The sequence below is a fragment of the Impatiens glandulifera genome, chromosome 9 (assembly GCF_907164915.1).
Source record: "Impatiens glandulifera chromosome 9, dImpGla2.1, whole genome shotgun sequence".
NCBI lineage: Eukaryota > Viridiplantae > Streptophyta > Magnoliopsida > Ericales > Balsaminaceae > Impatiens > Impatiens glandulifera.
Genome location: NC_061870.1, coordinates 35,158,711 through 35,173,447, shown reverse-complemented (window position 1 = coordinate 35,173,447; position 14,737 = coordinate 35,158,711). Strand labels below are relative to the sequence as shown.

The 14,737-nt window shown below is 30.1% G+C and overlaps 3 protein-coding genes across 3 annotated transcripts; 1 reads left to right on the top strand and 2 right to left on the bottom strand.

The window, feature by feature from the left end:
- The first annotated feature begins 2,589 nt into the window (after positions 1-2,589).
- LOC124915704 (aromatic aminotransferase ISS1-like) lies at positions 2,590-4,982 on the top strand. The gene is made up of 9 exons (XM_047456468.1): positions 2,590-2,761; positions 2,873-2,920; positions 3,183-3,311; positions 3,411-3,470; positions 3,556-3,712; positions 3,868-3,974; positions 4,122-4,180; positions 4,265-4,373; positions 4,448-4,982. The coding sequence occupies exons 1-9, from the start codon at positions 2,699-2,701 to the stop codon at positions 4,898-4,900; spliced, it is 1,185 nt and encodes a 394-aa protein (XP_047312424.1). The 5' UTR covers positions 2,590-2,698; the 3' UTR covers positions 4,901-4,982.
- A 136-nt stretch (positions 4,983-5,118) lies between these two features.
- LOC124915705 (probable 2-oxoglutarate-dependent dioxygenase AOP1) lies at positions 5,119-6,291 on the bottom strand. The gene is made up of 3 exons (XM_047456469.1): positions 5,893-6,291; positions 5,485-5,809; positions 5,119-5,411 (listed from the first exon to the last, which is right to left on the bottom strand). Exons 1-3 carry the CDS (start codon positions 6,267-6,269, stop codon positions 5,163-5,165), a joined length of 951 nt encoding a protein of 316 aa, XP_047312425.1. The 5' UTR covers positions 6,270-6,291; the 3' UTR covers positions 5,119-5,162.
- A 5,326-nt stretch (positions 6,292-11,617) lies between these two features.
- On the bottom strand, positions 11,618-14,336 carry LOC124913884 (plastidic ATP/ADP-transporter-like). The gene is made up of 5 exons (XM_047454317.1): positions 13,415-14,336; positions 12,961-13,215; positions 12,751-12,894; positions 12,310-12,657; positions 11,618-12,234 (listed from the first exon to the last, which is right to left on the bottom strand). Exons 1-5 carry the CDS (start codon positions 14,186-14,188, stop codon positions 11,887-11,889), a joined length of 1,869 nt encoding a protein of 622 aa, XP_047310273.1. The 5' UTR covers positions 14,189-14,336; the 3' UTR covers positions 11,618-11,886.
- Between the last annotated feature and the right edge of the window lie 401 nt (positions 14,337-14,737).

The window sequence follows — 14,737 nt, the reverse complement described above, 5'->3', positions numbered from 1 at the left end:
ATTAGATCATATATTTTGAGATTAATCAAATTGATTAGTTATTTATTAGACCACATTTTCAGTTATAATAGATCAATTTTGTATATTAAAATTTTATAACCGACCTAATGTATGTTTTTCTGTTTATATTTGATCGGTATAACAAATCATGGTTCAAATTAATTTGAATGTTTATTCAAGTTATTTTCTATAAAAACCAATATATTTATATCAACAACAAATAATAATAATTTAATAGAGTAAGAAACCAATATATTTATTTGATAAGAACCAATATATTTATGTCAACCAAAAAAAAGTAAGGTTTTGAATGATATAGATCTACTACCTACATGTGAAATCAATTGAGGTCATTAATACAATACACGTGAAAGTGATCCAAACAATATGACCTTTTTTTTCAAATAAATAAAAAAAAATGTGACAGCGAAGCCTAATCTTGGGTGAAAAGGACCACACCACTATCTTTTTATTAACATTGCCAAATTCAAATATCCAATATAGATTTACCTTCAATAACTTTATTGCAGAGATTTAAGATCTCATCTTTTTATTATTTTCAAATTTCATTGTAGAAAACAGAAAGTAATATTATTTACAATAATTAGTTTTCACGTTCTAAACTAAACCAATTCTGTTAGATTTTTTTATAAAAAATTTCAATATAATTTTATTTACTTTCCTAATACATATTATTTAATTTATTAAATAAAATATTAAAATACATACAAAATCACTTCCTAACATGAAAATGAATACCAATTAATTGTTTTATTAATAATATAAAATTTATTCTAATAAATTATCAACATATACCTAACAAACTAACAATTAGGGTAGGAAAAAATCATCAACTCTTCTAGCCTAACGATAACAAGAACTATCTTCGTCTCTCGAGGTTCTGGGTTCGAGCCCGTTAAACGATAAATTATGCGCTTAGGCCCGGTTAAATGACAATATTATAGGTATATCGAAAATATTGTACCGCAATATATCGAAAATACAATTTTTTCGGTATACCAAAAAAAGTTAAAATATAGTACTGATACCGAAACTATTGATACGATAAAGGTATAAGATTTTCAAAATATACCGAATAATATTTATAAATTAAAAAATATATTATATAATACTTATAAGAAAATAAATAGATTAATTTAATTATATAAATATATTTTTTTTATATCAAATCAAAATATAATTATTCTATAATATTATTGATAGGTTTACTATAGACATTTTTATTTTATAAGGTATAAAACTAATTTTATTTCACTATATATTTTTTTAAATAGATCTAATGGAATCTATATAAGATGCAAATACAATTGAAGACCGATCTAAATCTCAGTTTATTGTCTCCACTTTAGTATAACTCGATGATTGTTAACTCTAATTTTTGTAATTAAATTTAATTTTAATATTTTTAATTTATAAAAATATTATATTAAAATATATTTTATTTTATGATAAATATTTGGAATTTTTAGTTTTGTGTAATGTTTGTATAGTAACTATATTAAATTAGTTTTTTATGTCTAAATTAATATGTTTTAGATATTGAAATTAAAATAAGATAAATGTATACGAATTTTTCTTTACCGAATTTTTTTGATAAGTATAAGTTATGAATAAAACAAAATTAAGGTACCCTAATAACAAACCACAAGCAAGCCTTTCATTTATTTGGTCAAATGTAAAGTTAATGGGCCTTAATTATGATTTGGGCTTTTATTTTAACAAATCAAGAGGCATTTGTTTGTATCCGTTCACACTACTTTGGAGTTCAATTGAATTTTAACTTATCACACTTATTTATCTTTAAATATTTAATTAAAATATTAAATATTTACTATAAAATTGTCAACTTGTTTATTTTTAAATATTTAATTATTTAATTAATTAAAATATTAAATATTTGCGACACAATAATAATTATTCTAGAGTAAATACGTGGTTTTATTTATTTATTTATTATTATCTTATTTTAAAATTTTTCATTCTTTAATGTTTAAACTATTCTTATATTTTTAATATTTATGAACGATTTAAAATATAAATACTAAATATTTTTATTTTTTTTATAATAAATTTTATTTATTTAAAATAATAATAATAATAATTCAACTAACCAAAATCCAAATAGTTTATAATTTTATTATTAAAAAAATATAAAAATCTTAAATAACAGAACATCAAACAAGCTTTTACTCACAATCTTATTTGTATTTTATTTATTTTTCAAATAAATCACTTATTTATATTAAATTATTCAAATCATTAATAAAACCACCCAACCACCTTTATTTTAACTTTTAAAATATATAAAAAAAAAGGTAAAAAGATGCATGTAATAAACTATATAAAATATTTTTTATATACAAAAAAAGAAAAAAGAGTAGACTTTGGAGACCACCTAACTCTTCCTTCCTTTGACTTGTGTGATAAGGAAAATAGTAAAATAATTTGTATGTTATGAAAACTGTAAATTGTTGAAATGGGTTCCTCTAATTGGCTCGATTCTCCTTGATTTTGTCTTCTTCTTTACCTCAAAAAGGCATCTTCCCCATGTCTGTACTTTTTTTAATTTTTGGAATTTCTTGAAAGCAGAAAACTCTCCCCTTTTCTGCATCCGTAGAGTTCTTCTCAAGCTTGAGTTTGTTTGTAGAGACAGAGAGAGAGAGAGAGAGAAAGGAAGATGGGTTCATACGGAATGCTATCGATGAGGGCTATATCGACCAATCCACCGGTCATGGTTCAGGTGATTCTTATCGAAACCCTAGAAATTGTTATTTTTTTTCTCTTTTATTGGAATTGCCATCTCACCTTCACTGTTTATGGGAAATGTGTTTTTCGGTTCTTGTGTTTTCAGATACAGGAAGTGATCAGAGGTGCTAAGGATGCTGTTTCTCTAGCTCAGGTTTCTATCATCCCAAGTTTTTTTCTTTCTAATATATTATTATTGTCTTTGTTTTATGGTTCCAATCATCTTTCCATTTAGATTTGTTAATTCTCAATCAAGCATAATCTACCTTCATTGGACTGCTGATTCCTATTTGAACATGACCCTGTTTATATTTCTACTTTAAGTTGTTGGGAACAGAATCATCAAGGATCCAATACAAACATTAATTTTGGAAACTCAAAATATTCTTATCAAAGTTAGGGGAATTCCAATGCAGGGTGTAGTGTTTTGGCAACCGCCAAAAGAAGCATTAGATAAGGTAAAAGAACTGGTTTGGGAGCCTTCGATTAGTTGCTATGGTGCAGATGAAGGGTTACCTGAGCTGAGGGAAGCATTAATCACCAAGGTGCTAGCTTCATTTTCATATTTGGGAACCAAAATCATCAATGTTCTATCTGGGATTTGTGTTTCTTAAGTTTGGCCTCATTTTTGTTTTATTCTGTAGCTGAGGCGAGAAAATAATTTGCACAACTCCTCTGTAATGGTTACTGCAGGTGCAAATCAGGTCAGTTATTAGGTGTTTTGATTGTAATTAGGTCAATTTGTATAGACATTATTGATAAATAATGGAGTTATTCTAATAATTGCAGGCTTTTGTGAACATAGTTCTTACATTATGCGATGCCGGAGATTCTGTGGTCATGTTTGCTCCCTACTATTTCAATGCGTATATGTCGTTTCAAATGACCGGTGTTACTAACATCATTGTTGGCCCTGGTGATCCCAAGACACTTTACCCTGATGCAGGTCGGTCAGCCACTTCACCATATATATATATATATATATATATATATATATATATATATATATATATATATATATATATATATATATATATATTTCAATATGTAAAAGTTATTTAAGGATTCGACATTCATTCTTTTTTTTTTTGGAAATTTCAGAGTGGTTAAGAAAGACTTTAAAGGAAACTAAGCCGACGCCAAAGCTAGTTACAGTTGTGAATCCTGGCAATCCATCTGGAACCTACATTCCTGACCCTCTTCTAAGGGTCTCTCTCTGTCTCTAGTTGGGCCACTTTGGAAACACTTTTTCTGTCACTTATCTCATCTGGATGTGAATCTAGACGAAAAGTTTCTCCTTTTGCAAAAACCAAAATTCTGACTTCTGTTCTTCTGTCTGTCTTCTTTCCAAGTAGAATATCGCTGATATCTGCAAAGATGCTGGATGCTGGCTTGTCGTGGACAATACATACGAGTGAGTCTAGTACTCATCCATTAATTTGGTCATATTTTTCGATAATCTCACTGTTGGATCTTAACAACTACGTGTCATATGTAGGTACTTCATGTATGACGGTCTGAAACACACCTGTGTGGAGGGAAATCATATCGTCAATATTTTCTCATTCTCTAAAGCTTATGGAATGATGGGTTGGCGAGTTGGATATGTAAGCAATTATTGAAAATTGATCAGGTTAAAAATGTTTCTCATACAATTTGACGAGTTGTTGTTGGATTACAGATAGCCTACCCGTCGGAAGTAGGTGGTTTTGGAGAACAACTTTTAAAAATCCAAGACAGCATCCCAATTTGTGCTGCTATAATCTCACAACGACTGGCCCTTTTCGCGTTGGAGATGGGACCTGGATGGGTAACTGATCAGGTAAAGACCCTGGTCAGAAACCGGGAGATTGTTCTTAAAGCATTGTCTCCGTTGGGTGATGATGCTGTAAGAGGTGGAGAAGGTGCTATTTACCTATGGGCAAAGCTTCCAGACAGCAAAGTTGATGATTTTGAGGTGGTTCGTTGGCTGGCGAGGAAACATGGGGTGGTGGTTATCCCAGGAAGTGCATGCGGATGCCCTGGACATGTTAGGATATCGTTTGGAGGATTAGTAGAGGAAGAAACTGTCATTGCTGCTGCTCGGCTCAGAAAAGGGCTCGAAGAACTGGTAAAGTCCGGAATAGTAGACTAGAATTGATCATCCCATTGAAAACATTTCAAGAATTGCTTAAATGTTTCATGTCATCAATACAAATTACAAACCTTATGTTATACATTTCACATGTAAATTATAACCTACAAACAAACATATAACCTTCAAATAACACAGTCCACACATGTTTTATTTATTTAAAAATACAACATCATTCAAGCAACATCAATAAACACAAATAAGTTCACACTCCACAATACAACTTGGAAATGGTCATATTTTTGATAGTCAGTTTCATAAACTAAACACCACAGAAGTCTTTGAGAATGTCCTGCGACCTCCTGCCAGCTTCCGTGGCATAGAAGTTCAATAAATCAACGTTTTCAAACGGTTTGAATTGAAGAGGATTTTCCTCATCGATCATCTCTTCCGGAACTTGCACAATTTTGCTTAGGAATGAGAACAGTGCAATGGTATATCTAGTTCCCTTCCCCTCCTTGTTTAAGGTTACTCGATGACTCGGAGAAAGAACCCTACCGTTACTCCATCCCTATATATATCAAATTTAAATTCAATTTTTTGAAAGTTTAATAATCTTATTCTATATTTAAAGCTATATCTACCTTGCATGCATCACCAGCCATGACAACAAAGGATGATGGAGGAAACTCAACGTCGATCCAATCACCATCTCTTGTTCTAATCTCAAGACCCGACACTTGATTCTGATAAAGGATGGTTATGAAGCTCTTGTCTGTATGAGACGGAAATGCATTGTTGGATTCGTCTGCCTCGGGCGCCCTATACTTGAGATATCGCAAAAGATAGGTTGACGATTCAATATGAGCGTCTGTGTACATCTCATCCAAGCCATAGCTCCCAAACAACATCTTTATCACGATATGATCTAGCTTGGCCACACTCCTCGCGAACTCCACAGAAGTTGTACTATAACACAAGTAGTTATTAATCAAGTTCTCAAAAGAAGTAAAAAATGAACCAAGATTGATAGTTGATACGATATTACTCACCAAAAGGATTCGTTTCCGTTTGGCCACATGATGTCGGTGAAACTTTGTGCTCCTTCCAACGTGGTGGCATAGTCCATGCCTAAACCCTCATGAAGGGGAACAATAGGTATCTGCCCAACATAGCCATGATAAGGTTTACCATTGATGTTCTTGAGTTTGGTTTCCAAGGGAAGATTGAAAAGGTCATCGGCCGAATGGAAGATTCGGTCGTTGAGATCGGAAGAGATACCATCGTAAAGGGCCACGAAGCAGCCGTGTTGTTCGAGGGCTTGTCGGATGTCTTTTCCGGCTGAGATCCAAGAACTTGTCCCCGGTTTCATTCCATCCTTGTTGAAGTCCACCACTAGAAGCTTGGGAAGAACTGTTAGAGAACCCATGGAAAATTACTTAATTTCAAATGATCACTTGAAGTTCTAAATAAGTTTGATGCAAATTCCTTTTTTTATATATAGAGTAATTTTGTGTATTATTTTTCTTATATATATTATGTGATAAGACAAGATTTAGAGCATATTATTAGTTTATTATCTAATTGAGCAAAATCCAAAAAGTGATTAAGGAATCTTTGTTTTATTCATTGGTTAAGTTTCTTAAATCACTTGTATTAAAAAATGTTATTAAATTAGATAAAAATGTGTTATGTGAAAAAATGATTGAGAAAAAAAAGAATTTTGTAATAAAATTTTATATACAGAAAAAATTGATAACGTCCCTTCTATAAAAAAAAATTACATGACTCTGAATCTCCTCAATTCAATGTTGTTCTAAGCTATTTGATCTTAATTGGATTATGTGATGTCAATTTTTTTTTTCTTCATTTCTCTATAATAGTTTTAATAATTTTTGTTGTTTTTTTGAATATGTTTATTATTTTTAGATAATGTATGAAAAATAATATTATAAGTTGAATGTATATGTTTGATTGGACTTTTGAAAAAAAAAAAGTGAATGAATCTAATTTTACTTTAAAAAAAATAAGAAATAAAATTGATAACATTTCTTTCATATCATTTTTTTTATTATAAAAAAGACAGTATTATTTAATTTTTTAATATGTAATAATTATATAATTTTTAATCTGGTTATATTTTTATTTATTTGTTTTTGCTCAGAATTTTGTTTTATTTGCAACTTGATGCATAAAAAAAGAAGTTGGTTCGTTATAATTAATTAAGAAATGAAAAAAAAAATATATATTACCCGACAATATATGTACGCATGGTTCGGACTTCGGTGTGACACCATCTTATTTAAATCTAAATAATTCATGTGACCAGATAATATATCATTTTATTTATGTTTTTGATACAAATGTTGTTTTTAACCATTCATATACATGACTAGAATTTGAATTTGGGTTGTTTTTTGAGTTTCAATGTTGTCGTATAAAGTTTGAATTATTAAAGTTTTAGTCATTTAATTTTTTTTAAGGTTTTTATAAGGTGGACAAAATTGTTAATCATATTATTTTAACGTATTATTTTTATTTTTTTAATTAATTTGTCACGTATTTAAATAAAATTATATTTAGAGACGTTTCGGATGTATTTTTTACAAGTTCGATATTATTTATGGGATTTATACATTTACATTTTTTAAATTTGGTTTGAATGATTAAAAAAATAAGTTATTTAAATGAAGATCTGAAAAAAACTGAATAAAAATAAATATTTTTTTTAACTTTATTTTTTTATAACAATATAATTTTATGTATTGTTTACCAAGTTAAACATATTTATATTTTAAATTGATTTTTTTTCTAAGATATACGCGTTGTAAATTATCAAATAAGGTTGGAATGTTTTAAAAAACGTGCAATATGTATAAATAATCAGAAAAAAAATTACTATTCTTCTTTTACAAATGTGGTAAACTAATTCGGAGTTAAAATTAAAATAAGAAGATAGAGTCGTTTGTAAAAAAGCTTTAAATGATTAAAATTGCGATAGTTAGAGTCTTATATGATACAATTCAAAGTTTGAGTCTTATTTGATAAAAAAAATAAAATAAAATTCGAGACAAAAATAATAATTGGGCATTTTAATTATGTTTTTATAAGTTTAATATATTTTAATTTAAAAAAAATAAAAATAGCTCTAAAAGTTTTTATTCTTTTGAGACTCGTTATGCCTTTGATTTTGTTTATTTTTGGGAAAAAAATGGTACAAACACACTTAATCATGTCGGCTAAGAATTGATTTTCTCATGAGACTGAAAATATCTCGATTTTATTATTGCTAATATAGAAGAGAGGATTTGATATTGTTTTAACATTAATAATAGTATTCTATTATCATTTTTTTAAAACAGTTGGAGTTTGAAGTTATATATATAAAAATAAAAATGAATGAAATAGTTAGAGTTTGAAGTTCTATAAAAAAAATATTTATATGGTCCCTCTCAATAATTACTAGTTGGACCCTTTGGGATTTAATTAAATATTTAAATTAGTATATATATATATGGTCCCCCTCAATTATACAAGATTAACTATAATTAAATGGCAAGTGCTTATGAGGCACATTATATATAATTAAACTTCTTTATAAAATTAAATCTTAATTAATAGAAGTTGTATCAAAGCATTACTATTGATCGGTCCCCTCAAATAACTTAAATGAATTAATTTTATGAATGTATACATTATTAATGAAACATTTTAATATATATATATATATATAATAAGATGTGATTAATTTGAATATTGATGTGAGACAAAAAAAAATAAAAAAAAATAATGCTTAAATTAAAACGGCTCAAAATATCGAGTTAAAATCTCAGATATATAGTTAATTTGGATACGTAAGTGAGACAAGACTGTCTAATATTTGGGTTAGACCTTTTATCATAAATCCAATGCTAATTTAATGAATATGGGTATAAAAAGTATTTTTTTTAATTATTATTTTTTATTTAATAATAATAAAAAATATATCAAAAATTAATAAATACATAAATAACTGTTAAACTTAAAAATATAATATATGAAAAGTTATTTATCTTTTTAACTTTATTTTATATTTTTTTTGATAAATTATTAAATGTTATTTTGCTAATTAATTAAATTAAATAAAAATAAAAAATAAAAAATAAAAAATAAAATTATTTGAGAGAAATGTTGTATTCACAATGTCTCAAAATAATTTTAGAAAAATTAAAAAAAATAAATAATTTTAATGAATTGTTGTATCTATTTTATTTTAAGAGAATTATTTATTTAAATTTTAAAAATAAAAAAAAATAAAAAAAATAATAATAATAAAATAAATTGATAAAATATTTGACATATTATTTTATTATTTTGTGTATGTTAAAGTCAAAAATGTGAAAAAAAAAATCAATTTTAAACAAATTTTGTCATGCAGTTCGGTTCATAAAAAGGGTCGAAGAACTGGTAAAGTCGGGAATAATGACTAGCATTGATCCTCCATTGAAACGTTTTAAGAATTGTTTAAATGTATCATGTCATCAATACAAATTACAAACTTTATGTTATATACTTCTCATGTAAATTATAACCTATAAACAACATATAACCTTTAAATAACACAGTCCACATACGATTTATTTATTTAAAAATACAACATCATTCAAGCAGCATTAATAAACACAAATAAGATACACACTCCACATTACAAGGTTTACCATTGATGTTCTTGAGTTTGGTTTTCAAGGGGAAGATCGAAAAGTTCGTTGGCCGAATTGAAGATTCGGTCGTTGAGATCGGAAGAGATACCATCGTAAAGGGCCACGAAGCAGCCGTGTTGTTCGAGGGCTTGTCGCATTTCTTTTTGCATTTCTTTTCCGGCTGATATCCACGAACTTGTCCCTGGTTTCATTCCATTCTTGTTGAAGTCGACCACTAGAAGCTTGGGCAGCACTGTTAGAGAACCCATGGAAAATTACTTAATTTCAAATGATCACTTGAAATCCTAATTAAGTTTGATTTGATTTCATTTTTTTAATATCATTTAATTTTTATTTTGTGTAATCTTCTTCTTTTTCTTCTTATATATAATATATAAGTTACAATCACATGCAAATAAGACAAGATTTAGAGCATACTATTAGTTTATAATTATTAATTGAACAAAATCCAAAAGGTGAAAGAATCTAATGTTTTATTTATTGGTTGCATCCTAACATTCATAATATCATGAAAAATGTTATTAAATATAAATATAAAATGAATCATATATATTTTAAAATTATGCTATAAAATTTAAATTGAAAAACTTTATTTTTTGCCATGAATAAAGTATTTTTAATATTTGTTTTGCTCAGAAATCTTGTTTTATTTTAATGTCATTGCAACTTCATCCATAAATAAATGTGTACTTTATATTTAATTAAGAAATGAAAACAACATATTACCCGACATTAGTTTAAGCTTATGATTTTGTTATTCAATTTTATTATTATTTAGAATTGATGAGTATGTATTGAGGTACAATACATGTGCTTAGAATTTTTATTATGTTTTATTTTATTTTTGTCTCCTTATATGTTTTTTTTTTTAATTAAGAAGAATTAACCTTACACCACACTACCGCCATTCATTACACCACACTCATTCAAAGCACTTATTGAATATGAAAAAAAATAAAATATTTATGTTTAAACAACTTTTTCTTTTTAATATAATTTAATCCTTTACATAAGAAACAAGAAAAAAAAAAGTATATATAAGATACAAAATAAACTTTTTATTTTAATACAAGAAAGATTGATCGAAATCCTTTAAATTCGTTTCATGATCTAATAAAATATGTTATGAACTATGTATATATGGTCCCGTCAATGATACGAGATTAATTATAATTAAATGGCTAGTGCTACATTAATTTTAATTAATAGCAGTTGCATCAAAGCATTATTATTGATCGGTCCCTCAAATAACTTATTAATTAATTTCATGGATGTGGACACGTTCTAATTATAATATAAAATGACATTTGTAAACGGTCCTATTAATTTTTAGCAATATTTTAAAAAGAATCATTGGTGTTGTTGCTACACATTTTAGGTAAATATAGAACCATAAATAATCTAGATTTATGAGAGGTGTCATGTTTGTTATACACTTGAATAATGTATGTTAAAAGGGTGGATTGATTGTTGTGCATGAAAACCGAAAAATAAATAGAAAAATGATCTTTCATTGGTCTTGTTCATAGAAAGAAGTCAATCACCTAGGAAGAGTTTGAAAATAACACATATTGAATTCATAGTATAGCTAACTATCATGGCCAGAAAAGGAACTAGGTTTTACCCAAATGATACAATAGCCGGGGTTGCCTATTCTAGGGATCCAATATAATGACCGTTTTGCCCTCTCTGTGAGGGAACAGAAATCCCGAGGATCCTATCCTTTCATTTTCATTCCGAATGCATTAAATTGAATTGGAGATAATGACATTTGAATTAAATTTCATTTCTTTAAGAAGAAAGCTACAAATCACATTAACCATATTAAGCTCCATGTTTTTCTTGTCGATAAAAAGACAAAAATGAAAGTAGTTTTTGGAAAATTAATTTCAAAATTTGAGTTTTCATGCTAGGATGAATGTGCATTATAAAATCATATCAGGTTGCAGTATTTGATTGAGAAGCACTTACCTTTGTTGAAGAATTTAGATCTTTATTATACCTTCAATTGACCTATTGTCCATCTTCTTCCCCTAGTCATGGAAGATAAAGATAAAATCTTGCTGCTGCCAACAACCAGCAATATAAATAACTTGGAAAATTATATATATATATCAAAATCAACCAATAGTAGAAGGAATACTTATTGGCTGGCAAGCTAGCCAATGAAATTTGATTAAAAATGACAATACAAAATACTTCAAAAAAAGAAGATTATGCAATTATCAAAACCACAACCCCTACTACATATCTAAATTATTTAATTTCTATTCAATTTTGCAAAATCCCAATAACCATTCAATCAATCAATCATTCATTCATTTTCGAAGCCTCTCTCTACCTCTCTTACGAGCTGTTGCTGCTAGGATTGCTGCTGTTGCTCCCACCAGTGGTGTTGAGTGATCGCCCTGTCGCAAATCCATCTTCTTCGCTGGGAACAACTGGAATCTTAATGGCGGCTGATCTTTCCATTTCCTTCTCCATCTCTTCTTCCTTACGCAGTGATGTGAACTGCCCATCCAGTGACCTAGCAGCTCCTAACCATGCCAGGACAATTACAAGAAGTATACCTCCAAGGTATGGAGTCGAGTTCGCCAGTGATCCGAAGGTTAGGATCATGAATTGTTGGATTAGAGCACCACCCGACTTCCCAAGAGGATTGCAGACAACATCAATGGCAGCCTTCCCTTTCACCTAATTATAAATAAAAGTTAGCACTGACTATGACAACTGACAAGTACATTTACACGAAAAATAAAAAGATCCAACCTTTGTTTCCTCATCGAGAGGGATATAGGCCATTTCTTTACAAGGATCAAACAAGCTGTACTTGGCACTTTTGCTGAAGATATTTTGCAAAGCGCCGACATATACAGCAGCAAGAAGTGGAGTCATGCCGAACTGGGCAAGGGTCGGGGCCAGAGGAGCTCCAAACAGTATGAGCGAAAAGAATCCAACACCCGTAAGGAGCAAGACTGTGGGAGTGATCTTGGCAGCCATTCCCCAACCGTACTTGTCGAAAATCCACTGGCTAAGAAGCATCATCGTGAATGTAGCTATTCCAGTTGCTGTTGAGAAGTCACCCATGAAGGAAGAGTACTCATTTGGACTCGGAAACTATAGCAAGACACAAATCAAACTGATCGATGAGAAAAAAAAAGAAGAAAAAATTGTAGTTAAGCAAACGATGAAAATTATGACGAACAAAACCTGAGCTTTGAGCTTCGACTTCCATGTAACCTCGACAAGGTTGATACTAATACCATAAGCAACCACTAAGGTGGCTAGATCGCGAATGTATTTAGAAGAAACTAAAAACTTCAAGCTCTCCATTGTTCCCATACTAGCCTTCTCCTGAAAATTGATAAAATCGAATTTACAAACATGCCCAAATGAATTCCAGAACGACTGATTGATTACCTTCTTCTTCTTGCTTCGGGTTGGAAGAGGAACGTAAGTATTAACCCACCAATAAAGGAAACAAATGGCACCACCCATAAGAACAACAATGGTCATCATCGCTTTCAATGAAACAGCCCATCCATCGACTCCCGGTCCTAATGTCTCCCTCAGATTAGAGAAGTACTTCACTGTACGACCCGAAAAGATAAGGGCAATGTTGGCTCCCAATCCGAACAGAGGATAAAATTTCTTAGCTTCATCAACTGTGGTTATCTGAATACAAAAAACAAACAAAAAAGAAAATTAAGCTAATTGAAGTTGATATTGCTAAGATATATTGGTAAAGGCAACCATTTAGCAGTTCAAAAACATTCACTAACAACAGCAGCATACACTAAAGAGAATTCATGTTCAGATAATTAAGAAACGAACAATCTAGAATAAGAAAACAATTTAGATCTTGATTTATTACCTGATTAGCAAGACCCCAGAAAAGAACGGATACAACGACGCTCCCCCATAGCTCAGCCATGACATAGAACAGACAGAAACTCCAAATCCTTATAATTGCAAGCGGACCAAGAAACCTCGGGCCAAGAACGGCTAGAAGTTTATCAGTAAAAGCAGTAGGATGAAGATAATGGCTAAGGGGATACAAAACAAACCCAAAAGCCCCAAAGAATGCAATGAAAGGAAGGATAACTGTATAGAACAAAGCCTTCTTTGACAGGACATTAGACAACTTTGTGTACAATACCATAAATCCAATAGCCATGGGAAGATTAACCCAGGTTTTCAAAAACGGTATAATCTCAGCACTTGACCCTTTGGCAGTGACGACCAACACATCTTTAGTATCCCTAAGAATTGTGTAATTAAAGAGAATACAGAAAAACATCAAACCAAGAGGTATAATCTTCTTAAGAGTGACGACTTCAACGCCCATAAATTTAGGGGAGTCAGATTCCCCAACGAGGAGTGGCTGTTCCTCTGGTGATGCAGCCGCCGCCGCCGCCTCAGCCTTGCAGATGAAAGACTTGTCCTTTTGGACAAATCCACGATTTTTGGAGGCAAACCCTTGAAAATTAGAGAAGCCATTTGAAGATGATAGAGATAACCCATGTAGAGGCTTGGGTTTAAAGGCGTCGTGTCGTTGTCTCAGCCCCTGCGACGATGAGATAAAACCCCTGGATTTGGGTAATGAAGGCAGGGAAAGAAGTCCCTTGGATTGAAGAACGGCCTGCATCTTTGAAGCTCTCTCTTACCCTCCTCTCTTCGAAGCGATAAAGAACGGGGGAAGGAAGAGATTAGGTGAATGAATTTCTTGGAGGCCGCCCTCCAGAGATAGAGTGAGAAAAAGGGTATGGGGTGGGATGAAGGGGGCCGCAATAAGAGTTGGTGGAAAAAATATCTTTTTATACCCTCTTCTTCTTGTTCACAAGCAAAAAGGGTTGGGTCATATATGGAAGAATAATGAAATGAAGAACATTCAAAATATCAAAGGATTCCAATTTCCACATTCCGTGAAGGAGATTGAGAAATAAAGACCGAATCTTTTGAGGAAGACATTATCAAATGGAATACTAATAATAAGAATAAGTTGAGTATGAAAATTGCTTGTTTCTTAAGGGGTTGGATTGGATTAGAAGGAATAGTAGATGTAGTGGTGGTGGTAGTCACGGCAAACAGTCAATTTTTTAAATTATTTAGGAGATTAAAACGGGATTAAAAAACATATGTATGTAATAAGGAAGATTAACCTTTTATTTTCCTAATTAGTAGATTTATTATTATT

Bases quoted from the DNA above. Each gene is read 5' to 3' on its own strand.
- LOC124913884 (XM_047454317.1), bottom strand. From the start codon at position 14,188: ATGCAGGCCGTTCTTCAATCCAAGGGACTTCTTTCCCTGCCTTCATTA. The intron at 13,216-13,414 runs GTAATAAATCAA...TTTTGTATTCAG, and splicing joins TCTGGGGTCTTGCTAATCAG to ATAACCACAGTTGATGAAGC. The intron at 12,235-12,309 runs GTTGGATCTTTT...ATTTATAATTAG, and splicing joins CTCTCGATGAGGAAACAAAG to GTGAAAGGGAAGGCTGCCAT.
- LOC124915704 (XM_047456468.1), top strand. From the start codon at position 2,699: ATGGGTTCATACGGAATGCTATCGATGAGGGCTATATCGACCAATCCA. The intron at 4,181-4,264 runs GTGAGTCTAGTA...TGTCATATGTAG, and splicing joins GTCGTGGACAATACATACGA to GTACTTCATGTATGACGGTC. The intron at 4,374-4,447 runs GTAAGCAATTAT...GTTGGATTACAG, and splicing joins TGGGTTGGCGAGTTGGATAT to ATAGCCTACCCGTCGGAAGT.
- LOC124915705 (XM_047456469.1), bottom strand. From the start codon at position 6,269: ATGGGTTCTCTAACAGTTCTTCCCAAGCTTCTAGTGGTGGACTTCAAC. The intron at 5,810-5,892 runs GTGAGTAATATC...CTTGTGTTATAG, and splicing joins AACGGAAACGAATCCTTTTG to TACAACTTCTGTGGAGTTCG. The intron at 5,412-5,484 runs GTAGATATAGCT...TGATATATATAG, and splicing joins TGGCTGGTGATGCATGCAAG to GGATGGAGTAACGGTAGGGT.